The sequence below is a fragment of the Nansenia antarctica genome (genome assembly GCF_963989245.1).
Source record: "Nansenia antarctica genome assembly, chromosome: 4".
Taxonomy (NCBI): domain Eukaryota; kingdom Metazoa; phylum Chordata; class Actinopteri; order Argentiniformes; family Microstomatidae; genus Nansenia; species Nansenia antarctica.
The window spans coordinates 7,420,733-7,447,554 of NC_137689.1; the positions used below are offsets into that span (position 1 = coordinate 7,420,733).

The following is a 26,822-nucleotide window of genomic DNA, read 5'->3' on the forward strand; positions in this document are numbered from 1 at the left end:
TGTAGATTGGAGGTTGTATTGCTGGCTAATGAGCTAGCAGCGATGTTTAAACAGAAACACCGGCAGCAAGATGTTGTTGTTACACGGTTACCATGGTAACCCCGGTCCACGTGGTGGTGGAGGGAGTGTGGGGTGAAGGGTGTCCGTGTGAAAATATACTAATATATATAATATACTAATATACTCCGGTGATTTCATTTTAATTATTGAGTTGAACAGCGCCAATGGCTGCATACTGTTTCATTTGATAAATGATGATGTAGTAATATCACAACTAGTTAGTATCTGGCCCAGAATATCATCCTATTTCAACTAAAATATAACAATATAAAATATATTTTTTTAAATATATTTGTCGGGAGAAAATACCCAAATGTGAAACCCCAGCAACAAAGTGGTTTTGCTAAAAACGGGCCGATTGCGTCACAGTGATGAGTGTGACGTCACGGGGCGAAAACGACATAAATAGCGGAGGTTCTCCGTTGTCCAGTCACTCCCCTTACCACCATCATGCCCCGCAGACCAGCTCGCAGAACCTCCCGCCCCGTCCGTCGCCGCCGGCGCCCCAGGGTTAGCCGGAGGAGGAGGAGGGGAGGCCGGAGGAGGCGGTAGGACCGAGCCGGTAGCCTGGGCTCGGCAGGCGGTGTTACTTAAATCATTCATCCCTTATGGAGGGGAGAGTGGACCGAGGGGGTAAGGGTGCCTTCATCACCCTCCCTCCACTCCCCCCACTCCCCCCTCCCTAAGGGGAATGATTTTCTCTCATTTTGCGTGTCTGTCTGTACGTACAGAGCCACACAATAAAACCCGCTATCAATTGGAGATCACCTGCTCTTGTCTTCACTGGTAACATAAACAGTTATGGAAGTAAGTAGGAATTAGAAGGGTAAAATAGAACTGATAAAATATGAATAAAACATTAATAGAGAATGTAATAAATTAATAGATAAAAAATAATATAATAATACAGTATGACATCACAAAGACATGTGACAGGTCTCTTGAGCTGAGGGGCATGATTTGTCCAAAACAAACCCAACCATTATTGCAAAACAGCCCCTCACCTGAAATATGTTGTACAATTTAATTTGATCTATAATTGCATGTTATGAAATGTATTCATATAAATAATAAGGTGATCAGTAGGACACATTACGAACCCTCTATGGCACCTTGTTGCCTCTAGGCAACTTACCCATTCTTGGCCTTTTACATCCCCAGTTATGATGCAATACTTAGAAGGCAGGGCCATAAGGAACCAAAAGCAGTGTTTGCTATGAGCTGTCGATACTGTAGCTGGCCTGCTTGGCAAGAAGGTGGCGTAGCACAGGCCAACACAATGTGGCTATTATTTTCTAAAAACGGATTACGCATTCCCTGATTTGAAACAGTCACATCGGGCGAGAAAATAGCAATTTCTTGGCATGAACGCGCCACGTCTTACGTTTATTGAAATCATACGTGTTTCTGCTCCCATTACCTACTGTACACGCTCACTTTCGTATGCCAGATTTAATTGAACAATTCATAATTTCAGTACATCTATAGAATCTATAATTATAATTACATTATCAAAAAGCAATAGCAGCTCAATCGAATACTCTCTTAATAGAAAATACGTTATTTGATCATCTGGCCATCATCTGGCCTTCTCTTAAACAGCAGGTTTCATCACAATATTACTTGATCAAATATTCTATCAATGAGTGTGTATAACAGACACTCACTGCATCTCTCTCTCTCTCTCTCTCTCTCTCTCTCTCATCACATCACAATTTTCATCTGGGTTCTGGGGTAGAATGAAAACAAACCCGGGTAAGATATTTGAACAAGAGTTTAATACAGACCAAACCTGTAGTGCACACTCCAACACAAATGTTTAGTTTTCACACAAAATAGTCAAGCGAAGGAATTGACTAGTAAAGGCCAGTAACTACTAAAGGCTACCCAAAAACAACAACCAAGATGAACAAGGAAGAGAAAAAATAACACAATACAAACTCAACAAAAACAGATATATTCACATAACTTAATTTAACTGACAAGTGGACAGCACGATGAACATGCTGTCAGCAAGGCCATGTGTGCATTGGGTGGACTGAAGTGCACACTCCAACACAAATGTTTAGTTTTCACACAAAATAGTCAAGCGAAGGAATTGACTAGTAAAGGCCAGTAACTACTAAAGGCTACCCAAAAACAACAACCAAGATGAACAAGGAAGGGAAAAAATAACACAATACAAACTCAACAAAAACAGATATATTCACATAACTTAATTTAACTGACAAGTGGACAGCACGATGAACATGCTGTCAGCAAGGCCATGTGTGCATTGGGTGGACTGAAGTTACTTGATATACCATTAGATTCACTCTCTTTTTCTGTCTCTCTCTCTCTCTCTCTCTCTCTCTCTCTCTCTCTCTCTCTCTCTCTCTCTCTCTCTCTAAAGTGACGAGTGCAAGCAACAGTGCTGACTGCAAGACCCCCTGCTCCCTTCCCCTCCCCTCAACCCTAGACACTTGTGTACATGGATAGGTGTAATTCCACTCATCTTTAGGCCTACCTATCCAAACGTAGTACAAGCATGAGGATAAGGAGCCTCTGGACAGAACAGGGTGCGGTCACGGGCCCAGGGGGTATTTGTGGGTATTATCTGGGGTTACAGTGACTCTACGACATCATTTAATAGGGTCGCTGGGTTCCCCTATAGGCGGTGTTCTTGCGGAGAGAAGGGGCTAGCCTTAGTAAACCTCCACACTTGAAGCACTTGGAGTTCGAGTCGCCCTCCTTCCGGGGGATGTGCCAGCACTGCACACAACGCAGTCTGTACTTCTTATACCTGAAGAAGAAGAAGAAGAAGAAGAAGAAGAAGAAACCACAGTAGAAAATGTGTTTGTGTTTGATAAATAATATATATAAAAGATATCGATATAATTTCGATCACGAATTATATACACTGTTAGAAAGAACCCTCAATGTCTTCTCCACAGGGAACAATAAAGTTATTGTATTGTATAGAGGAGAGGTGCCCTGGGGGAACTTCCCAGGGGGGTATTCCATCGACATCGCTGAAGGAAAATCCAGGTTTATTCTGATAGGTCTCACGAGAGTTCTTAAAAAATATCCAGGCATATTCTGACAAGTCTCGCGAAAGTTATCAAAAATAAGCCTGGATTTTTCCTTTAGCGACGTTGATGGAATACCCCCCAGGTAAAATACACACCTTATTCCACAAGCGTTGCACAGCGGAGTCCCATCCTCAGCATCCCTCCATATGGCGGTCTTCTTGGTGCAGCAGGACGCGCACACTTTATTTTCTAACAGAGGGGGGAAAGAGCGCATATCAGTATACAAATACCAAGAAAATGGCCCCTGAACCCCCAAGCGTCTTCAGATGAATACCTCAAAACATCACGTGGAACTTGGGGGTGGTTAATAACCATTATGAAGCCTATACCCCAGTTTCCAAAATCCCTGAATCTTGAAAGCTGTACAGTTAATTCTTGGGTGATTCGGCAAATTACATGTTTTGAAAACCTCCACTGTGTGGTGGCTTCTCTCTCTTTTCCGTCGTCTTTTCTTCTAGACCAGCGTTTCTCAACCGGGGTGCCGCGGCACACTGGGGCGCCGCGGCACACTGGGGCGCCGCCTGGCGTCTTCAGGGGTGCCGTCAAATTATTCTATATTCTGTCTCGCACGCCCCTTTCCCATTTCACAATGTCAATACCGGGTTCAGCGTAAGGTCAGTGTGTCAAAGACATTTCGAGAGCAATGAACAAGCAAACAAGCAGAATCATGGAACATGACGAACTGACAACAGATCATCCATCACAAGCTAGCAAGGATGCTGAATATTTTGTTCGGATGAAAAGTAAGCATAGCTGTCCAGAACAGGTAATGATGAAGTGCGCCAAAGTTTCAGAGAAAGCATTGGAGGCTAGTTACCTCGTAGCCGAAATTGTTGCTAAGGCGAAGAAGCCACACACTATAGCCGAGTCCGTAATATTGCCAGCATGCACAGCAATAGTTAATAAGATGCTAGGCCCACAAGCTGCAAAAGAAATAGCAAAGGTCCCGCTGTCTGACTGTACAATTGGAAGGCAAATCAATGACATCTAAAAGGGTCCTATGTTGAAGGACCCCAACAAGGACCCCAATTGAAATAAGCCAGTGGCTTTCTTGGGTTTTTATCCTCTTAGATGACCTTGTATGTAATATGTACTTTCATGTACCTACTTCTGCAAATCTTCTAATAAAGTTTTCAATCAATCAATCAATGTTCCCCGCTCCCGAAAAAGGGTCTGATCGGGCAGGGCAGTCTCGCTCGCCGGCAGAGTGTGGAGGTGGTTGTTCTATATGGATGATCGGTGACATTATTCTCTCGTCCGACTTCGGAAGCTAAGCAGGGTTGGAAAGTTCGCGAAATAACGCACGGTTTCGTTTTCATGCAATGAATTTAATACATCCAGACAAGGTCATGCGCGCAGCGGGAGAGAGAGACGCATTTTCTGGCTTAATAACTCTGCATCCCCGGTGTTTACGTTGAATGGACTGGATAGGTGTTTCCAATCAAATGTGGGAATATGAAAATTAATGTGTTCCATAAATTCCCACTTTTGTTCGGTCACTGTGTCATGTTTATACAGCACGGTTACGTGCCTGATGCCTTTGATGCACACTTGCCGCTTTCACTCCCTCCTCTCTCTCTCAATAATAATAATAATAATACAACTTTTATTTGTATCAATAGCCGCTGAGTGAGTGAGTGTGTGTGTGTGTGTGTGTGTGTGTGTGTGTGTGTGTGTGTGTGTGTGTGTGTGTGTGTGTGTGTGTGTGTGTGTGTGTGTGGGGCTGTCTGGGTGATGCAGTGTCGTTTTTGAATAGCTATATTTTAGACTGGGGTGCCTTGAGATTTTATCGACTTTTGAAGGGTGCCGTGACTGAAAAAAGGTTGAGAAACGCTGTTCTAGACCACCACCTTAATAGCACTGTTTGTTAGTCGTTAAAGGCTTATGGATGTTTACCTAGCAGTTTCCCCTAAATGCCTCTTCTTAATTCCCTAGTAATCAAATGTATTCCACCTGTCTGAGGTTGACTGCTCAGTGGTATTTTGTGTTGTAATGACGCCCCCTGCTGGAGGGGAGTGGTACTCACTGGACAGGCTGGCGACATCGCTCTCCTCCTCAGAGCTGCTAATAGTACTCAGTGAACTCTTGCATGACCTGGACCTGACCCTGGGTTTCCTGCCACTCTTAGAGCGCCTCTCACTGTAAAAACAAACCAAAAAATCTCATCTTTAGATGATAAATACTCTATCGTGGCATGCACAACAACAAGCACAGCTCTCAATTGTCTAATAAATAGGCTACCTCCATTTGTGTGCCTCAATAAAATGTCTACCTTCACTGTAGGACTAGATAGGGTGCATATCGTTGTAGTATCTGGTTATATGCCAAAACTGTACTTCAAACTGTCTCAGTTCTTGGACAATAAAGTTGAACCTATCTAATCTAATATGAAAACAAAGAGCCAATGCCCTATTCTCATCCTAACCTGTACTTTGAGGTGATGACCAGCCGACACTGCTCCCTGCTGTCGTCCGGCTCGGGGTGCATCTGGAATGCCACGCCCTGCTGGTACTCCGGGTCGCTGAGGTCGGCTCTCCGGCTGGGATTGGGCTGCTTCCTGGGGGTCTTGGTTCTCCCCGTGGCCCCGGGCCCCGGACACTGTGGGGCTGGAGAGGCCGAGTCTTCCTCCACCAAGCAGCTTGGGAGAAGCTCCGGTTTGGACGCGGTAACGCTGCCATCTTGTTTTAACGTTGTCGAGTTCAAAGTGTCCCCAGTTGTTTCGCTGCTCAATATGAGCGATGAAGTGAAGTGAAGCTGTGACGCTTCTTCAGGAGACTTCTGTTGTGTGAAAAATCTGTATCTGAGAGGACAAAAATGGAACGCACACATAGCTATGTTCAAGATCAAATCGAGCTAAGGAGTACTTCTCCCTCACAACACTCATTGGCACAGCCTGTCGTTCACTCACTTGATAACAGATCACTCGACAGCTTTGTGACAGGGACATTACCAGTTAACCTACCTGTGGGACGCGTCACACAACGGTCTCAGCTCAACTACAATAAGCCAAATCCTGAGACACAATACACACATCCTGAAAGAATGTACTTACCTCCACCAAACCTACCTGATCCTCCTAAAGTTGAATTCAAGTATGAGTTTGTAAAACCAACACCTACCTTAAATGTAAATACGCCATCATACGTTCCCCGACACACTCAGCCAGCTAGCACACCAAATCCAATAGAGACTCTAGCACAGTATTTGGTACGACGAGACCTTGTTAACTCAGGTCTGTACCAGTTTGACGATAAACCAGAAAATTATTGCGCATGGTACTCATCATTCATCAGCGCAACCAGTGAAGCTAGCCTGACAGCAATACAAGAGTTGGATCTCATGACCAGATGGCTCGGAAAGGAATCTGGAGAACAGGCGAAACGCATGAGGTCAGTACATGTTAACAACCCCAGTCGCGCTTTAAGCAAAGCATGGGAGAGACTACGTGAGTGCTATGCAGCCCCCGAAATCATAGAGAAGTCCTTATTCCAGAGACTAGACGGCTTCCCCAGGATTTCATCCAAAGACCCCATAAAGCTACGCCAACTTGGGGACCTGCTTCAGGAGATCCAAGGAGCGAAGGAAGATGGATATCTCACCGGCCTTACTTATCTAGATACTTCCCACGGAATTGGACCAATCGTGGAAAAGCTTCCATACCATTATGGTCCATCATTATTCTTTATTCAAATAGGCTACTTGACTTTGATTTGGTTTAAATGAATTATTGGACAAACTAGAATAGGATCACACAAGAGCAGAAATGAGGGTTTGATATTTCTTAAGTAGGTCAAAGCTAAAGGTAAGAGCAATGAAGATGGTCAAAAACAGCATGATCCAGTCTTATGGAAATACATACACTTGTTACCAAAACTATGGGCGACTTTGGATTTTTAAAAAAAAAATTTTTTTTAAATAGGCTAACCACCAAGTAACTATAGTAGAACAGGACATAGTATAATTATTCAAAATGTATTATTGAAATATAATTTCAGAACTCTTACTGCTTAAAGTAGCCTAGACCCATAAACTACAAGACATACATGATTAGGTGTCAAATCAGCTTTGAGAGTAGACATACCGGTACATACAGTGTGTTGCGAAAAAAAGTTACAAAGTTTACAGTAATCAGTACTTGTTTGAAGATACAAATGTATCAATGTCAATTGATATAGGCTTTGTTAAGTTGTATCGATTTACCTTCAAGTAAAGATTTTAGCCTCCTCAAATTCTGCTAGCCGTGCTAATGCTGATGATGACATCTGTCTCGAGCGTCACGTCCCTTTAGACAGCTACATGGAACACTGACAGACAGACAGCTACATGGGACACTGACAGACAGACAGCTACATGGGACACTGACAGACAGACAGCTACATGGAACACTGACAGACAGACAGCTACATGGGACACTGACAGACAGACAGCTACATGGGACACTGACAGACAGACAGCTACATGGGACACTGACAGACAGACAGCTACATGGGACACTGACAGATAGACAGCTACATGGAACACTGACAGACAGACAGCTACATGGGACACTGACAGACAGACAGCTACATGGGACACTGACAGACAGACAGCTACATGGGACACTGACAGACAGACAGCTACATGGGACACTGACAGACAGACAGCTACATGGGACACTGACAGACAGACAGCTACATGGGACACTGACAGACAGACAGCTACATGGGACACTGACAGACAGACAGACAGCTACATGGAACACTGACAGACAGACAGACAGCTACATGGGACACTGACAGACAGACAGCTACATGGGACACTGACAGACAGACAGCTACATGGATCACTGACAGACAGACAGCTACATGGGACACTGACAGACAGACAGCTACATGGGACACTGACAGACAGACAGCTACATGGGACACTGACAGACAGACAGCTACATGGGACACTGACAGACAGACAGCTACATGGGACACTGACAGACAGACAGCTACATGGGACACTGACAGACAGACAGCTACATGGGACACTGACAGACAGACAGCTACATGGGACACTGACAGACAGACAGACAGCTACATGGAACACTGACAGACAGACAGCTACATGGGACACTGACAGACAGACAGCTACATGGGACACTGACAGACAGACAGCTACATGGGACACTGACAGACAGACAGCTACATGGGACACTGACAGACAGACAGCTACATGGGACACTGACAGACAGACAGCTACATGGGACACTGACAGACAGACAGCTACATGGGACACTGACAGACAGACAGCTACATGGGACACTGACAGACAGACAGCTACATGGGACACTGACAGACAGACAGCTACATGACCGCGCGGAGGCCGAGACCCTTTCTGCACATTGATGCCTGAATTTCGACATCTCCCCTAAAGTCGTGACGCCCACATCAATTAACTATTTTCATTGTGATCAATATTTTTCGTTTGATCAACCATACCTGCCATGGTCTGTATGAGTGCAAGCCCGAGTTTTAAGTGTGATGATCACCAACATTCGAAATATTAATCCAACAAAGCAAATCGGTGATATGTATATATTCACCTCGATCAGATTCTAATCGAAACGATTACATCACGATTCATTGGTACATTGACTGGACCATGAAAGGAAACCATGCACCCGCGAAAACTCACTTTGAATCTCCACTTTTCATGCGAAATATTGCTGTAGCATAGTGCAAAATGCAGAAAATATTTGTAGGCGAATCCTAAAAGGTCACGTCCACTATGGGGGGGTTTGAAACCTAAACGGAAAGTGTTTTCCAACTTGTATGTGGAGTTATTATAACTATAAAGTATAGTCTATATAACTTATTATAACTCATTATCATTATATACTCAATATTGTATTGTTCCATGAAACCGGCGAATAGTATTTATTGAAATCAAATAAGAAACTGCATTACATGGAGCTAAACATAACCCTAAACGCATATTAGCTAAATTGCACCTAATTCACGATCCAGAGACACAAACCTATTTGATAGGTTGTACCCTGGACACCCCTCTATGGTGGTTTCTTAATGATACTGCCCACGTGGACCGTGTCCCCCTTTTTACCTTTCAACCATTTACTTCCGCGGAGGTCCTCAAGGTTTTAGAAACTATTGACCCCAAATCATCCACTGACATAAACTAGACTCATTTTTTATAAAATTTGGCTGCGCCAATTATCAGCGCGCCGCTAACTTACATTTGGAATTTCTCCATTTCCTCTGGTGTATTTCCGTTGGTCTGGAAGTCTGCGCGAGTTATTCCTTTACACAAAGGGGGTGATTAAGTCTGACGTCAAAAGTGACGTTTAGCCATTTCCGAGTCCAAACCAGAAATTCTCCGCACCAGAGTACCAGTGAACTACAGCGGTAGAATGACAGTTTAATCGTTTTTTAGACTCGGATCTATTCATACAACGAGGGACACGGCACTTTCCCGTTTTCTCCATATTGTCAGGGTATTTGAGCCTCGGAAAAGCGCTATATAAATATAATTAATTATTATTATTATTTCGGCATTTCGAAGACAGCGCCTCAGCCAACGTTGGACCCGGAAACACGTCACGACTTAACAAGCGGATAGTCTCGGCCTTGGACAAGAGGAACCACTGCGCGGCCCTCTTTGTCGACCTCTCGAAGGCATTTGACACGGTCGATCACCACTTGCTCCTAGAACAGCTATCCGATATTGGATTAGATTTAGGTGCTTGTGCGTGGTTCCATGACTACCTTACCCTCAGGCGTCAGTGTATAAAATCTTAATTTGGCAATTCAGATTTTATAACGGTTACAAAGGGTGTCCCTCAAGGTTCGGTGCTGGGCCCTGTACTTTTTACCATCTATATTAATGAACTGGTATCTTCGCTAACCGGTTGCCACGTCCATTCATATGCCGATGATACCATTCTTTATAGTACAGCAGATTCCCCACATGCTGCTACTATCAACTTGCAGCTAGCCTTTAACTCACTGCAAGACGCCCTCTCGAGGCATAAGCTAGTCCTCAACTCGAAGAAAACGAAATCCATGTTGTTTACTAGGGCTAGAAATGTGGACCTTACAAAGCTTCTTATATCCACAGTTGACGGCTCCTCCATTGAGAGAGTTACCGACTACAATTTGTAGTACAAATATCTATCTGGGCTGTGGTTGGATGAGAAGCTATCATTCAAAACGCATGTCGACGGCCTCGCCTCCAAACTTCGGCAAAAGGTGGGCTTTCTTTACCGTAATCGGTCTAGCTTCTCCTTGCTTTGTAGGAAGAGCGTTGTCGAGGCGGTATTCCTGTCCGTATTAGATTACGGTGATGTTATCTATAGGCATGCAGCTTCATCTTCATCAAATTTTTCTTTTATTTTTTTTCCTTTAATCCTGTCTTGCTCACTGTTTGTTTGCCCATGATCACTATTCTATTGTACACTCGACGTCACTGTAAATGAGGGTGACCTCAGTGCCTATCGAGTTTTTAAATAAAGGTTTGAAATGAAACGGATATAAACGCAAATTGTAAGTGACCGCAAATGTAACGCTTTATTTATCCATGAGGTATTATTACTTTTATTTTGACAGCTCTACCATGGGTACTTTTATTTTGATAGTAAGTAAGTAAGTAAGTAAGTAAAGCTTTATTTATATAGCACCTTTCATACAAGAAATGCAGCTCAAAGTGCTTTACAACAGGACTAAGAACATGAAGTGAATATAATAAAACATAGCATAGAATGAATATAAAAGCAGGGGAAAACAGTAAAAGAAAAGGTAAAGATAAAATACAATAAATAACATTTTTAAAAAAGGGAAAAAGAGAAACAAAATACAACCTCTGCCTTAACACTTAGTAACCGCTATCCATCTTCTCATCACCCCAGCAACTCCATCGTAAAGTTTGCAGACGACACCACCGTGGTGGGATGCATCTCGGGGGGGGACGAGGCGGCGTACAGGGATGAGGTAGAGCAACTGAGCAAGCTGTGCAAGGTTAACAACCTGCTGCTGAACAAGTCAAAGACCCAGGAAATCATCGTAGACTTCAGGAGGAAAAAGTCAGAGATCCAGCCCCTGCTCATCGACGGAGAGAGCGTGGAGAGAGTCTCAACCCTCCGATTCCTGGGGATGCACATGCGGGATGACCTGACCTGGAAGGACAACACAAAAGGCACCATCAAGAGGGCACAACAGCGGCTATACACCCTGAGAGTCCTCAGGAAGGAACACAGCAAGCAGGAGATACTGGTGACCTTCTACCGCGGCGCAGTGGAGAGCATCCTCACCTACGGCATCTGCAACTGGTTCTCCAGCTGCACAACAGCGGAGAGAAATGCGCTACAGAGAGTCGTGAGAACAGCACAGAAGATCACCGGCGCCCCCCTCCCCTCTCTGGAAGAGCTGTACAACACACGCTGTCTCAGGAAGGCCTCCAAGATCTCCAGGGACCCGACCCACCCTGGGTACGAACACTTTACCAGGCTGCCCTCGAAAAGGCGGTTCAGGACCCTGGCCGCAAAGACAAACAGACTGAAGAACAGCTTCTACCACAGGGCCGTCCAGGCCCTGAACACAGCAAAGACCTAAGTTCTGGGCCCTGGACAGTCTGGACGGATTGTATGGCAGCTGCTGGACTGAAAAAAATCAGGTGTAGTGCTGAGGCACAAACATGTACATTTCAAGCCTGCAAACTGTGACACTTTAAATAAATGTGAAACAATACTATTGTGCAATATGACAACCCTAGTCGTCCAACTGTACAGTATAGTACAGTGGATAGTGTACATAGCCTTTATTTATGTAAACCAGCTCCTTCCCTTCTTGTGATTTTTTTTTAAAGTTTTTTTTTTCCCTTTCCTAACACCAGGGGAGCCACCCCTCCTAAATTTCGTTGTTTGGTACCTGTACTGTAGCAATGACAATAAAGTCCATTCATTCATTCATCAGCAGAATACCTTTCCCTATCCCTCTCATTTCCCTACCTTACACAGTCTTTCTGTACTTCTCACTGGCTTTCAAGTTCAAACATGGCTGACCTTGCACCAAAAATCCAGTATCAACATTGCAGTTTCTTTCTTTTGCACTTACTCAAACCTTCTGACAACGTACAATCACCTCTTTCTCATCGATCCGGCAGTGTCAGATCACAGTATTTTAACCAACTGGATTTGTAGCCTAGCTGTCGTCTGTCTCTAGACACAGCAGCACAAAATCCCAGTCAACTGGATCTGTAGCCCAACTTGGCTTTGTGGTACCAATGTTATCCCCCCACAGTCTGTGGAGTTAAAGACCATGTGCATTACTGTGTAGAAATAAATAGATAAAACATTTAAAGTGCAGCAGCTGGCAAATGAGCAGTAGGCAGGTGCAGATGAGCTAGTTAAAGGAGTGCAATAGCTGGCAAATGAGCAGTGGGCAGGTGCAGATAAGCTAGTTGAAGGCTATATTGAAGAAGTGCGTTTTTAGCTTTCTTTTAAAAATATTTAGTGAGCTGGCTTCCCTGATCTCTAAAGGTAATGTGTTCCAAAGCTTTGGGGCATAGTTGGCAAAGGCTGCGCTCCCGATCTTCTTCTGACTGTTGCTGGGAACCTCTAATAAACCTGCGATAGATGATCTTAGTGTTCTTGAGGGTGCATAATTGGCAAGGGAATTAGCAATGTACTTTGGGCCTCGCCCATTAAGGGCTTTGTATATAAGGAGGAGGACCTTAAAATCAACATGTTACTGGCAGCCAGTGCAGAGTAGCTAGGACCGGAGTTATGTGTTCTCTCCTCTTGGTTCTAGTTAGAAGTCGAGCTGCAGAGTTTTGAATGAGCTGAAGTCTTGCAGTCGTTTTTTTAGGAAGGCCAGTAAAAAGTGTGTTACAGTAATCGAGCCGGCTTGAGACAAAGGCATGAATCAGTTTTTCAGCATCTTTTTGGTTTATAAGTGGTCTTACTTTAGCAATGTTTCTAAGGTGAAAGAATGATGTTTTCGTCACCTTGTTAATATGGGACTTGAAGCTTAGGTCTGAGTCGGAGTAACCTCAGATTTAATCAATGATGTCAGTTTCCCTAGATTATTAAGCAGCATATCCCTCTTTGCTTTAGGGCCGATCAGTAGGACTTCAGTTTTGTCCTCGTTTAGCTTCAAGAAGTTATTGCTCATCCATTTATGTATTGCTAGAAGACAGTTCGTAATGGAGTCTATAGCTGAAGTATCATTTGGTTCAGCAGAAATGTACAGTTGCGTGTCATCGGCATAGCTGTGGAAACATACGTTGTGCTCTCTAATGATGTCCCCGAGTGGTAACATGTATAGTGAGAATAGTAGTGGACCAAGGCAGCTCCCTTGTGCGACTCCGAAATCGCTGTCATATTTTTCAGACACATGATCTCCAAGCTTGACATAGAACTTTCTCCCTGTAATGTATGTTCTGAACCAATTTAACACGCTGCCAGAAAGACCAACTAACTCTTCGAGACGATTGATTAGGATATCATGGTCGATCGTATCGAACGCTGCACTTAGATCTAATAGGACGAGAATTGAGACCTTATTAGCATCAGAGTTTAGTCTGAGATCACTCACTATTTTAGTAAGAGCAGTTTCAGTGCTGTGATATGTTCTAAAACCTGATTGAAAACCTGATTGGAGTTTATTTGTAGTGAAACTTCCTTCTCAAGTATCTTACTAATGAATGTAAGGTTGGATATCGGTCTGTAGTTTTTCAGTGCATCGGCGTCGAGGTTGGGTTTCTTTAATAGCGGTCTTACAACAGCTGTTTTGTAGGCATCTGGGAAGATGCCTGTTTGAAGCGACGTATTTATGATCTTCAGCACATGATTTGAGACACTATCAAACACCCGCTTGAAGAATGTTGTTGGTATAGGGTCAAGGCAGGAGGTGGAGGAATTAGACTTAGAGACTGTGTTACAGAGGTCCAGTAGTGTGATACAGGTGAATTCACTCATAGTTGCTGCTTTTGTTTTCCTGAGGTCGACTATGTTTGCGTCACACATTTATTTTTTCATCTGCAGTTTTACAATTGGAATTGAATGATGTGTTCGCAAACATGCATCACAAACATGCATCACATCACACAGTATGTATTCATGAGTATTCATGTTAGGCTACAGTAGTATACATTTGACAGCAGGACACAATGACCACGATGTAGTACCTCGTGTTAACACTAGAGTGCAGTCTTCACCAGTGATGCCGGTAACGCGTTACTAAGTAACACGTTACTCTAATCTGATTTTTTTTGGGGAATACGAGTATTCTAACGCGATACTATTTCCAAATCAGTAATCGGATTAAAGTTACTTATTCAAGTGACTGTGCGTTACTATTGCGTTACTACCTCATAACTTAGGCTAAATGCAGTATTTCTTTGTAATGTTCGATAGCTTTTCTCGCGTCTTGGGGAGTGACGTCAGTGCTCACGTTTTCAACACGAGGTTACTATGGAAGGCCATGCCCGCAAAAAACGGCTCTCGACTATCGCGAGATTGCAGCAGAATCGCTCACGTGTATCACCACGCTGATTGCACAGTGTAAACAGAAGCGTAGCCTACACAATGGAGCGAGAACAGAGATATGCGTTAAATAGCTGGAAATATAAGGATTATTTTGAGTTTGTGTCAGCAAAGGATGACAAGAACATAAATGTTGATCATTGATAAACTCAGACTCACCCAGTTTAGGATTAGGGTTATATTAGGATCATATCTGAATGGTCAGGGTAGGTTTTAGGTTTTGTGAAACCACTCCTTGCTAGTTACTGTTAAAAAAAGATTATATTTATTTTATTGTTTAAAAACAAGTATTTATGTTGGGTGAGGCAAAGAAAGACTCTTTATTTTGTTGTTTTAAGTTATTGTTTAAAGTTTAATTATGTAATTTAAATTACTGTTAAAGTAAAGTGAGTTTTGGCAAAACCAGTTTTAATTTTTATGTTGCGGGGGGGGGGGGGGGGGTCGGGTGCCTAGGCAGCTGCCAATAGTAACTAAAAAAGTAACTAGTAATCTAACTTAGTTACTTTTAAAATCAAGTAATCAGTAAAGTAACTAGATTACTTTTTAAAGGAGTAATCAGTAATCAGTAATCAGAATACTTTTTCAAAGTAACTGTGGCAACACTGGTCTTCACACACAGCATGCCAACAGGTAATGTACCCCTTGTAACTCTGTTTTAGGGGCCAGCCGATAAGCGTGTGGCACTCCAAAACGAGGGGAAGGGGTTAACATTTGAAATGGGATTGGGCCTTAAAATAGATATTCATCCCTCGTTCCCTCTCTTGCTGAATCCCAAATCAGTCACTAGTCCGTACTTCCTAGACCCCCGTGGTTCTGAAAGGTTTTGATTGGTGCAGTCGCTCCACCTTGCGCTCTGATAGGCCAGGTGGGATTCTCACTGGTCTAGTGTACTGATCTACAGTTGTGTCCAGGGTGTAGGAGTTGGTTTGGGGTTCAGCCTAGTCTCTCAGCTCTACAGTTGTGTCCAGGGTGTAGTGTCCAGGGGTTGGTTTGGGATTCAGCCTCGTCTCTTAAGAGGGCCTGTATGGTCGTTTCTACAGGAGCTGTATATGAACTCACATTGAGGAAAAAACCCTCCATCCCTCCCTCCAACCCCTCCATCCCTCCCTCCAACCCCTCCACCCCTCCCTCCAACCCCTCCACCCCTCCCTCCAACCCCTCCTCATGTCTTGCTCTTCTTAACTCCTACCAGCCATGTTGTAACGACTCAAATAAAACGTCAGAGACAAACGTCAACGTGGCGTCTCATCTGTGCTTCTTTGTCATCTGTTATGAGCGTGTGTGTGTGTGTGTGTGTGTGTGTGTGTGAGAGAGAGATATCCCATGCACCATGAATGCTGCATGGGATCACACACACAGGAGGCAGCGGCATTGCATGGGGTGGTGATGACATCATTATGGTTGTCTTAGTTACTGATGTAATAATGCGGCTACTCAGTGAAGACTTACGTTGCACACAGACATGATGAAGAATACCCCAACAAGTCGAAGGACAATAACACTGTCTATGGAAATCAACAAATCTCAAATAAAGGTAAGTCTATCCCCTGTACCGTAGAGGAAACTCATTTGGATTCAAACTCAAGCTGCGTTAATTGAAATAACCATAACATGCAACCATTCTAGCCATGATGCACGTTGGCTAACTAGCTAGGTGGTGGAGCCCTAAAGAACACTAAACTGCCACAAACAATGTTTCATATATTTTTACATTAGCGTTATTTACTTTGTCGTAGTCAAGTAAAAGGGCTTGATTAGCATCACAAGCTACAACTATTGAAATTAATCGGATGATGTCAGACTTCAATATGTCCATTCATTTACTGTCAGTGGGTCTACCCTCCACACATGAATGTATGGGCTGCTGAGCGAAACCCACTGGAACAGCTTCCCCTAGTCTTTCTCCTCCCTCTCATCTCAATAAGGAGACAGAGAGGAACAGCTTCCCCTAGTCTTTCTCCTCCCTCTCATCTCAATAAGGAGACAGAGAGGAACAGCTTCCCCTAGTCTCTCTCCTCCCTCTCATCTCAATAAGGAGACAGAGAGGAAAAGCTTCCCCTAGTCTCTCTCCTCCCTCTCATCTCAATAAGGAGACAGAGAGGAAAAGCTTCCCCTAGTCTCTCTCCTCCCTCTCATCTCAATAAGGAGACAGAGAGAGGAACAGCTTCCCCTAGTCTCTCTCCTCCCTCTCATCTCAATAAGGAGACAGAGAGGAACAGCTTCCCCTAGTCTCTCTCCTCCCTCTCATCTCAATAAGAAGACACAGAGAGGAACAGCTTCCCCTAGTCTCTCTCCTCCCTCTCATCTCAATAAGAAGACACAGAGAGGAACAGCTTCCCTAGTCTCTCTCCTCCCTCTCATCTCAATAAGAAGACACAGAGAGGAACAGCTTCCCCTAGTCTCTCTCCTCCCTCTCATCTCAATAAGGAGACAGAGAGGAACAGCTTCCCCTAGTCTCTCTCCTCCCTCTCATCTCAATAAGGAGACAGAGAGGAACAGCTTCCCCTAGTCTCTCTCCTCCCTCTCATCTCAATAAGGAGACAGAGAGGAACAGCTTCCCCATGTCTCTCTCCTCCCTCTCATCTCAATAAGGAGACAGAGAGGAACAGCTTCCCCTAGTCTCTCTCCTCCTTCTCATCTCAATAAGGAGACAGAGAGGAACAGCTTCCCCTAGTCTCTCTCCTCCCTCTCATCTCAATAAGGAGACAGAGAGGAGGATGACTCCTTCCCAGACTCTGTAGTCATTGCTAGCTCTGCTCAACGTTAACTTCGCTAGCACACTGTGGAGAACATGCCGCGTTTCGACCTGCAGGGGGAGCCACAGGACGGTTGGTGAAGGGGATGGGGGCGTAATTGGCACCGGCTGATGCCAATTAGGTCCTCATCAAAGCGCCCTCTTAATGTGTTGCTTTGTGTCCCCCGAGAGGGCGGTAGGAGGAAAGGTGCGGAGAGCAGGAAGCGGGATAGAAACAGCACGAACCAGTCACGGAAGTAATCAGAGAGAGCGGCGGAAACCAGCCAGCAACCGGAGACGTTCTCCCCTGAGCGAGGCTCAGCCGAACTGTCTGCATGCCAGTGTGCTACCTCAAATAAACCTGTCTCTAAACCCGCCAGATCCTATTGTCTGTCTCCCTCTGTGCCGAACCTGTTACACACACATTAGCACCATGTTGTTCCCAGAGGTTAGTAGGTCAGGGTTCCCACGAGTCCTTGAAATCCTTGAAAGTTTGTGAATTTGAGGGAAAAAAATCAAGGCCTTAAAAGTTTTTGAAAATAGACATGGGTCATTGAAAGTGCTTGAATTCCCCCCCCTCTCTCTCTCTAAAAAAAAAAAGAAGGCAAGAGACCATCTAGTGTTCACACATTCAAGCCTCTCTTTTTAATTGTTGTCTGTGAGCGGATAGTTCTTATTATATAAATTCTCATCTACATCTGTCTCAAACTATGCCGTGTTGGATCCTTGAATTTGAGGGAATTGAGTCTTGAAAGTCCTTGAAAGGTGCTTGAATTTGATGTTTCAGAAGGTGTGGGAACCCTGGTAGGTCCTCTGTCCTTCAGGCTGAACAGGTTCTTCACCAGCAGGGCTGCAAGTACTAGAGAGCAGGACTGGGGACCAGGCCATGGAAACACATCTCACCACATTACAAAGAGACTTCACTACGCTGTGCTGTCCACATGCACAGGCAAGCGAGCATTAAAGGTTCAACATGATCTTGTTCTATTGAACGTCCCAAAGATGACTCCAGCACATCAAGATGACTTCGGTAGTAGAGGTCCACAGAGTCATTCAACAGTCATGGAATAGAAGAAGCAAGACAATGTTTCTCAATTTAAAGATTAAGGTTTATTTAATATTGATTATTTGATTTTGTACAACACAGGTTGATGGTTTTTATAGTAGATATCCAGTAAGAGTTCTGCTTGGCTTCAGATTTGTCAGAGATAATGAGAAAACATGTCCTATTTGTAACCTGTTAGAGCAAATTATCAATAAAGGCAGCATGTATAAGAAAAGACATTTAATATTTTCCTCTATAGAAGGAGGAAGTTTACAGGTTCGTCAGACGCATCTGAAGATTCAAAGTTCCTCTCAAAGTCTCGATCATTCATTACATCTCAGTATTTATGCCCTCAGGTAACAAGTCCGCTCTCGGGTGAGTTCTAAACCAATCATTTGCAAGGGGTGTGGATCTGTACATGAGGAAGATGATGGGGATGAAGGTTAGGGGGGAATCTGACCCTCCCTTGATTACAGTATTACAAAAGTGAGGAGTGGTGACCATAGAGTGAACAATGCCGGGCAATCACTCTGGTGTGACTCAGCATTGTTCTGAGTTCCTAGGGTCAAAGACAGACAAAAGGGTAATTGCATATATTCAAATGTCTGGAGAAAAACAGGTTTCATTGTGAGCTTACAACAGGAAATCAGTTTCTATAGCTTGCACTAGACATTCAATTTACTGTTGTGAAGTTTGAATCTTAAATGTAGAAACATTTCTTATTACATATAATAATTTTCTCTCACAACACACACACACACACACACACACACACACACACACACACACACACACACACACACACACACACACACACAACACACACACACACACACACACACACACACACACAGAGGGATTTGAGAGTGGCTGACTGGAGGAGAGCAGTGAAATGGTGCATCTCTTCTGGTCAATACTCACTGTGAGAGACTCCACAGCCTGTTGGATCTCCTTCAGCTCCTTCTCTCTCTCCTGGACTCTCTGCTGGACTTTCTGCTGACTCGTCCCCAGCTGCTTTTGTGGACAAACAATGCTTTTTTGCTCTTGGAGTCCTGTCTTCTTCAGATTCTCCACTAATTCTGCCAGCAGAGTGTTTCTCCTCAGAACAGGCCTTGGGATGAAGCTTTCCTTACACATAGGGCAGCTGTAGACCCCTTTGTGATCATCCTGATCCCACCAGCCCTTAATACAGCCCATACAGTAGCTGTGTCCACAGGGAATAGCCACAGGATCCTTCAGTATATCCAGACAGATCGGACAACTTAAGGAGGCCATGCTCTCTGCCATGTTGATGCACACACTACCAGACAGAGTACCAGAGTATCAGATACGTTTCGTTTCTCTAGAAGTGTTTGCTGCTTGTGGGCGAGCACAATGTGTCTCTGTCTGTATGTGACTGATTGTGATCAGTGTTCTGTGTGTGTGTGTGTGTGTGTGTGTGTGTGTGTGTGTGTGTGTGTGCGTGTGGACTTGTCGGGGGAGTGGTGTTGGACAGAGGCCAGGAACAGAGTGGATGTTCTTGTTGATGTCGTAAGATATTTTCCTTTTGATTGGTGGCTGTCTTCTTCTCTGTGATTGGTGCATCTGTACAGCACATTCAACTTCCCTCTGCAACCACCAGGGTTCTCCTAGTGAAATCATTCCATTTCCACAACTGGATACAACCATCATATTGACAATGTGTAATGTGGTAATGTGAGGTTGAGTTCAATTACCAGTTGTGGCCACTAGATGGCACAATTTCACATCCACCTCCTATGTTGCTGACTACAGAGCAGAACCAGAGAAGTTGGTCAGTGCAGCTGAGAGATGCCTGTGTCTGTCCCACCATGCAGAGTTACTATATAAAGTTGACCAACTAAGATACTACACCAGCACCTCCTCCACTTCCTGATTCACCACTCCTGGGTTATCATAAAGACATTGTTTCTACCTGGATTATGTCAATAACCTGTCATGAACATGTGACTAGAACATGAGGAATCATAATGACTCTGGACTGATGTTGACCTGTCCTCATGACGGCATTCACCACCTGCCACCACCTTCCTCTAGTCTCTTACCTGCTTCCCACAATACCTCTGCTGTTGTTTTGACTTCATAGAGCGCTACTTACAACCAGCTATAGAGCTCTGACCTGACCAGTGTGTGTGGACTCAGTTCACAGAGTCATTCAACTGTTATTGTTAAAATATTAAAAACGAAGACCACGTTTCTCAATTTGAAGATTATAAGATGTATTCAATATTGATGATTTGGTTTTGTACAACACAGGTTCATTTTCTATAGCAGATATCCAGTCAGTGTTCTGCTTGGCTTCAGATGTGTCAGAGACGTCTGGGATCGACATAGTTGTGTCCCTCTGAGCTGACACCTTGGTGATCCTGTCACATGGAGCAAAGGACCCAGACTGGTTCATACCAGCACAGAAACACATTCATAACATGTGATCAGCACAGAAACACATTCATAACCTGTGATCAGCACATAAACACATTCATAACCTGTGATCACCACAGAAGGAACACATGTGGACTGACAGGGAGAAATCTACCATGTGAACCCTATCATAGCATGGAGATTTGATATGGGAATCAATAATCAATAATCACTTTCGACATCATCAAACATCCACAACATTAAAGTATCAAATTAGACTTCTGACATGATAAAACAGAAAAGTTTGATGTATCACTAATATTGGAACCAAGGCACCAGTCGAAGCATCCAGTATGTCTGGTAATGAGCACATCATAAAAGCATGTTGTGTTGTATTGAATAGGGTTATTAAAGCACATTATACTGCATCTGTGAATGAAATGTGCTACAGTATGTACTGTAAATAAAGTTTAATATGATTTGATGGTTAGGGTCATTTGCATTGTTTAAAGAAAACATTTGAATGTAAAAAAAAAAGAAAAAGAAACCTCTTGCAATTAATTTGAGAAAATATTGAAAACATGTCCTACTTTCAATCATTTGATCATTCAAATGAAGATGACCCGAACCCTGGAATATGTAATAGAGGTCCAGTCTGACCAGACATGAGCATCCTCTGACTGTTGACACCATCACCGGATTGGGCTTCAATAATCTCAGATTCTAGACTTCATAGAGAGAGCTCAATCTGAGAGTCAACCCTCTGAGAGTCATTGAAGTGGGAAATAATTTAAACTCTTAAGACCAAATCGCAGAGAAAGACATTTCTACAGAATAGTAGGTTATGATAAAGCATCACTCACTTATGAGGAGCTCTAATATTACACAGCTCAGGGGCCTCATTCATAAAAAAGTACTTGAACGTCATCTTTGACTTTCACGTAAGCACATTTTTCTAAACGGACGTAAGCATTATTTATCAAACGGGCTGAGATGGTTTAAAGTTGCGTACGTGCTTCCTTCTATAAATACCAAACATACTTGGAATTGAACGCAGGTGAATGAGGTTTGTATTAACGCCCTGTGATAGAGGCTCAATTATAGCGGCTGAATGAAGCCAAGTGCTATAATATAATATAATACAGACAGACAATACTGACAATATTATATACTGTCTGTATTATATTATATTATAGCACTTGGCTTCATTCAGCCGCTATTTGAGCCGCTATCACAGGGCGTTAATACTATATTATAGGGTAGGCGTGCGTCTGGAAGCGGGAGAGGGCAGTAATACCACGTTCATTGATAAAATGACATAAGGGATGGAAAGGGGGGATGGCAGTTTTAGAAGGGGGATGATTTGGACTGTTTTTATTTCAGGGGGGGTGCCATTCCCCCTCATCCCGACTCAACTCGAAATCCAGTATCATTTAGCGCGTGGCCGGGCAAGGCATAGGCATGTTGAAGAGAGATAGACAGCTCCGGAGGGATATAAAGAAAGACTGAAATACAATCATAAACAGTAGTTCCCTTTAAATCTTGAATTTAATCCATTTTCTCGGCTGGTAACAACATCGTTAATTTTATTACGAGCCACTTAAACTTCGCATGAATTACAGTAGGCAACGTTTTTCCAGTGCGGCTCACATGCCTGTAATAACTCTGCATAACCAGTAGGTAATGTGCGTAAGCAAGTTGAATACTCGACGTCGAGCTACGATCGTTTCCACGATCAAATTGACTCACGTTGAAATTGTATAAATCACTACGTTGACGTGGTTTTCTACGTACGACACGGGTAAGATCAAAATTTGATCTAAGCACGTTCTATGAATGAGGCCCCAGCACTGGCACCCCAACAAGGCCCAAACCCAGGATAGAGGGGCTGAGAGAATGTGGTCTGGACTCTGTGGAGGAGGGTCATTGTGTCAGAGGAGACGCTGTAGAAGGACAGAGCACCTGCCCTGTAATCCAGGTACACTCCTACTCTGGAGGACCGAGGGCCTGATACTGTAGTCTGAACATTATTGTGATGGAAACTATAACCATTACTATATAAGCGTAACATCCAGGACTTGTCATTGGATCCAAATCTACTGTCACTACCTGACCCTGCTGTTCTACTGATGTCTTTATATGAGACTGCTGTAGAAACATTCTGACCCTTCATCTCAACCTCCCAGTAACAGCGTCCAGACAGACCCTCTCTACACAGCACCTGCCACCGGTCTGTGAATCTCTCTGGATGATTAGAATATCGCTGGGTCTGTTCCATCCGTGTCACCTTCCTGTTCCCCTCAGACAGAGAGAGGGAGCTGTATGCTGTGTTTGGGTCCAGTGTGAGCTGACAGGAATCTGGGAGAAGAGCAGAGCAGAGACCAAATCAGAGAAATAAGAGGAGTCAGATATCTAGCCTGTTTCTGATGAGTCTCTCCCTCTCCTCGACCTCTCTAATTATATCTCAGGGTTTGTGGAGAGTATCAGTGGAGAGAGACTGTTAGCTACTTCAGGATAAAGAGACTCACATTGTAAAAACTGGGCTCTGGTCTGGGGCTCTGGAGGCAGTAAGATATCCACTGCATTCACTACAGACACACAAACACATTCACAGAGAGAGAAAACATTCACATCATATCATATTACACACATGTACTGTATACAAAGTGATGATTATAGGACCGTGGTCTGAAGTTGACTACCGGTATATAAAGGGGCTAGAGGTAGAGTTTTAGCTCACCTGTAGTTGAGATCTTGGACCACTCCCCCTTAAAGATGTCCTCTAGTTTCTCTCTCAGCTTAGACACAGCCTCAGTCACATCTCCAAAGTACCCAAGAGGACCCTCAATGATGCTAGGGAAGTCTGAAGATACACTGGGACTGGAGAGAGAATGGTAACTCTGGAGAGAGAGCGCACGAGAGAGAGAGAGATAGAGAGAGAGAGCGCGCAAGAGAGAGAGAGAGAAAGAGAGACAGAGAGACAGAGAGAGAGAGAGAGACAGACAGACAGAGACAGAGAGAGAGAGAGCCAGAGAGAGAAAGAGAGAGAGAGACAGAGAGAGAGAGAGAGAGAGATGTTCCTGGTGAATGAATAACTAAACAGGAAGCTCCTTTCAGTGTTCCAGATGGAGGGTCAGCGTAGTTACCTGGTTACCATAGTTACCTGGAGGAAATGGATGTGATCGTCTGTGTGTGAAAGCTGCCCCAGCTCAGCGTCTCTCCTCCTCAGCTCAGCGATCTCCTGCTCCAATCGCTCCAGGAGTCCTTTAGCCTGACTCACTGCTGTCTCCTGCTGGGCTCTGATCAGCTCCTTTACCTCAGAACGCCTTCTCTCAATGGAGCAGATCAGCTCAGTAAAGATCCTCTCACTGTCCTCCTCTGCTGCCTGTGCAGAGCGCTGTTAGGACACACACACACACACACACACAATCACACACACACACACACACACACACACACACACACACACACACACACAATCACACACACAAACACAGAACACAGGTGTGAAGTTGTTGCAAACTGTAGCCCGCAATTCAAGTTCCTCAAACCAAGTCTCCAACTTCTGACCTCTGACCTGCCAACACATGTGACCATCTCTACCTGCTGTTAACCAGCTACGCTAGCGAAATATGACAGCGTAGGTTGGAGTACTTGAACTTGAGGAGTGAGGTTTAGTATCTCACCTCGGCCACACACACACACACACACACACACACACACACACACACACACGCACACACACAGAGGGATTGGAGAGTGGCTGACTGGAGGAGAGCAGTGAAATGGTGCGTCTCCTCTGGTCAATACTCACTGTGAGAGACTCCACAGCCTGTTGGATCTCCTTCAGCTCCTTCTCTCTCTCCTGGACTCTCTGCTGGACTTTCTGCTGACTCATCCCCAGCTGCCTCTGTGGACAAACAATGCTTTTGTTATGGAAATGACAGATTGATCATGGTTAATGAAACAGAAATCAGAATTAATCATGTGTTGAAAAAGAGAAGTCTACACTCACAATATATATTGCCATCAAATCCATATTGGTGCATATTAACAGTAATATGGATACCAACATTGCAGTTGTAGTTTGAGATTAAAGAAAATCCTGAAGAAAAGGATACTGCAAGATATGGAATACATATATATTTCAGGAAAAGAGAAAAAAATTTGCAGGATTTTATGAATTCATGATGACCGTTTTAATCTGCCAAACTAAGTCACACCTTGACCCTATAACTCTTACAGCAAAATATCTCCTGTCATAAAATCATGGTCAAATGTTTCTTTCAATCATTAACTCACTTCAGTGTAAGAGACAAGGACATGGACTCTCAGTTTTACACCCGCCCAGTTCATTTCACCAACACATACACATTCATTAATCTAATATGAACAATAAATAACATTTCTCCTGTCATTTAGTCCTTCCAAAAACACTCTCCTCTCTTTATTTCTAACATGACGTTACTCTCCTTCTTTCTCCGTCCTCCCTATCGTTGATTCTCAGACAGCTGCCAGTGAGGAGACCCAGTCAGTTGGACCTTTATCAGAGTCACCAACGAGTAGTTCTGGTTCTTACCTGCTTCTCAGTCCTCTCTGCTGCAGCTGAGACGGTATCATGGCCTTTATGTTCATCCACGGAACACAGATAACAGATACACTGCTGATCAGTGCGACAGAACATCTTCATCACTTCGTCATGACGAGAGCAGATCTTCTCCTGCAGTTGTGTGGAGGCTTTGACCAGCTTGTGCTTCTTAAAGGCAGGAGATTCATAGTGAGGCTGGAGGTGAGTCTCACAGTAAGAGGCCAGACAAACCAGACAGGACTTCAGGGCTTTCTGCTTTCTCCCAGTGCAGACATCACACGCCACATCTCCAGGTCCAGCATAACAGTGAGCAGGAGGAGCAGCTTGGAGTCCTGTCTTCTTCAGTTTCTCCACTAATTCAGCCAGCAGAGTGTTTCTCCTCAGAACAGGTCTTGGGATAAAGCTTTCCTTACACATAGGGCAGCTGTAGACCCCTTTGTGATCATCCTGATCCCAGCAGCCCTTAATACAGCCCATACAGTAGCTGTGTCCACAGGGAATAGCCACAGGATCCTTCAGTATATCCAGACAGATCGGACAACTAATAGAGGCCATGCTCTCTGCCATGTTGCTTCACTCACTACCAGACGGAGTAGCAGATACGTTTTGTTTCTCTAGAAGTGTTGTGTGTGCTTGTGGGCGTGAACACTTCCTGGTTCTGTGTCTCTGTAACTGTACAGGGAGTGGTGTTAGTGTGTGTGTGTGTGTGTGTGTGTGTGTGTGTGGACTTGTCGGGGGAGTGGTGTTGGACAGAGGCCAGGAACAGAGTGGATGTTCTTGTTGATGTCGTAAGATATTTTCCTTTTGATTGGTGGCTGTCTTCTTCTCTGTGATTGGTGCATCTGTACAGCACATTCAACTTCCCTCTGCAACCACCAGGGTTCTCCTAGTGAAATCATTCCATTTCCACAACTGGATACAACCATCATATTGACTTGCTCAAAGATCGCAGTGATGTGAGATTGAGTTCAATTACCAGTTGTGGCCACTAGATGGCACAGTTCCACATCAACCTCCTATGTTGCTGACTACAGAGCAGAAGCAGAGAAGTTGGTCAGTGCAGCTGAGAGATGCCTGTGTCTGTCCCACCATGCAGAGTTACTATGTAAAGTTGCCCAACTAAGATACTACACCAGCAACTCCTCCACTTCCTGATTCACCACTCCTGGGTTATCATAAGGACATTGTTTCTACCTGGATTATGTCAATAACCTGTCATGAACATGTGACTAGAACATGAGGAATCCTAATGACTCTGGACTGATGTTGACCTGTCCTCATGACGGCATTCACCACCTGCCACCACCTTCCTCTAGTCTCTTACCTGCTTCCCACAATACTGCTGTTGTTTTGACTTCATAGAGCGCTATACTTACAACCAGCTTTAGAGCTCTGACCTGACCAGTGTGTGTGGACTCAGT

General features: G+C 44.1%; 1 protein-coding gene across 1 annotated transcript; it reads right to left on the minus strand.

Annotated features, from left to right (window-relative positions):
* Nucleotides 1–2,685: 2,685 nt before the first annotated feature.
* LOC308154883 (tripartite motif-containing protein 16-like) lies at nucleotides 2,686–25,968 on the minus strand (the record flags this gene model as incomplete). The annotated part of the gene is made up of 11 exons (XM_080528101.1): nucleotides 2,686–2,842; nucleotides 3,227–3,320; nucleotides 5,158–5,270; nucleotides 5,563–5,931; nucleotides 6,094–6,127; nucleotides 22,671–23,171; nucleotides 23,342–23,401; nucleotides 23,554–23,713; nucleotides 23,977–24,210; nucleotides 24,628–24,723; nucleotides 25,393–25,968. The coding sequence occupies 11 exons, from the start codon at nucleotides 25,966–25,968 to the stop codon at nucleotides 2,686–2,688; spliced, it is 2,394 nt and encodes a 797-aa protein (XP_080384227.1).
* Nucleotides 25,969–26,822: the final 854 nt, after the last annotated feature.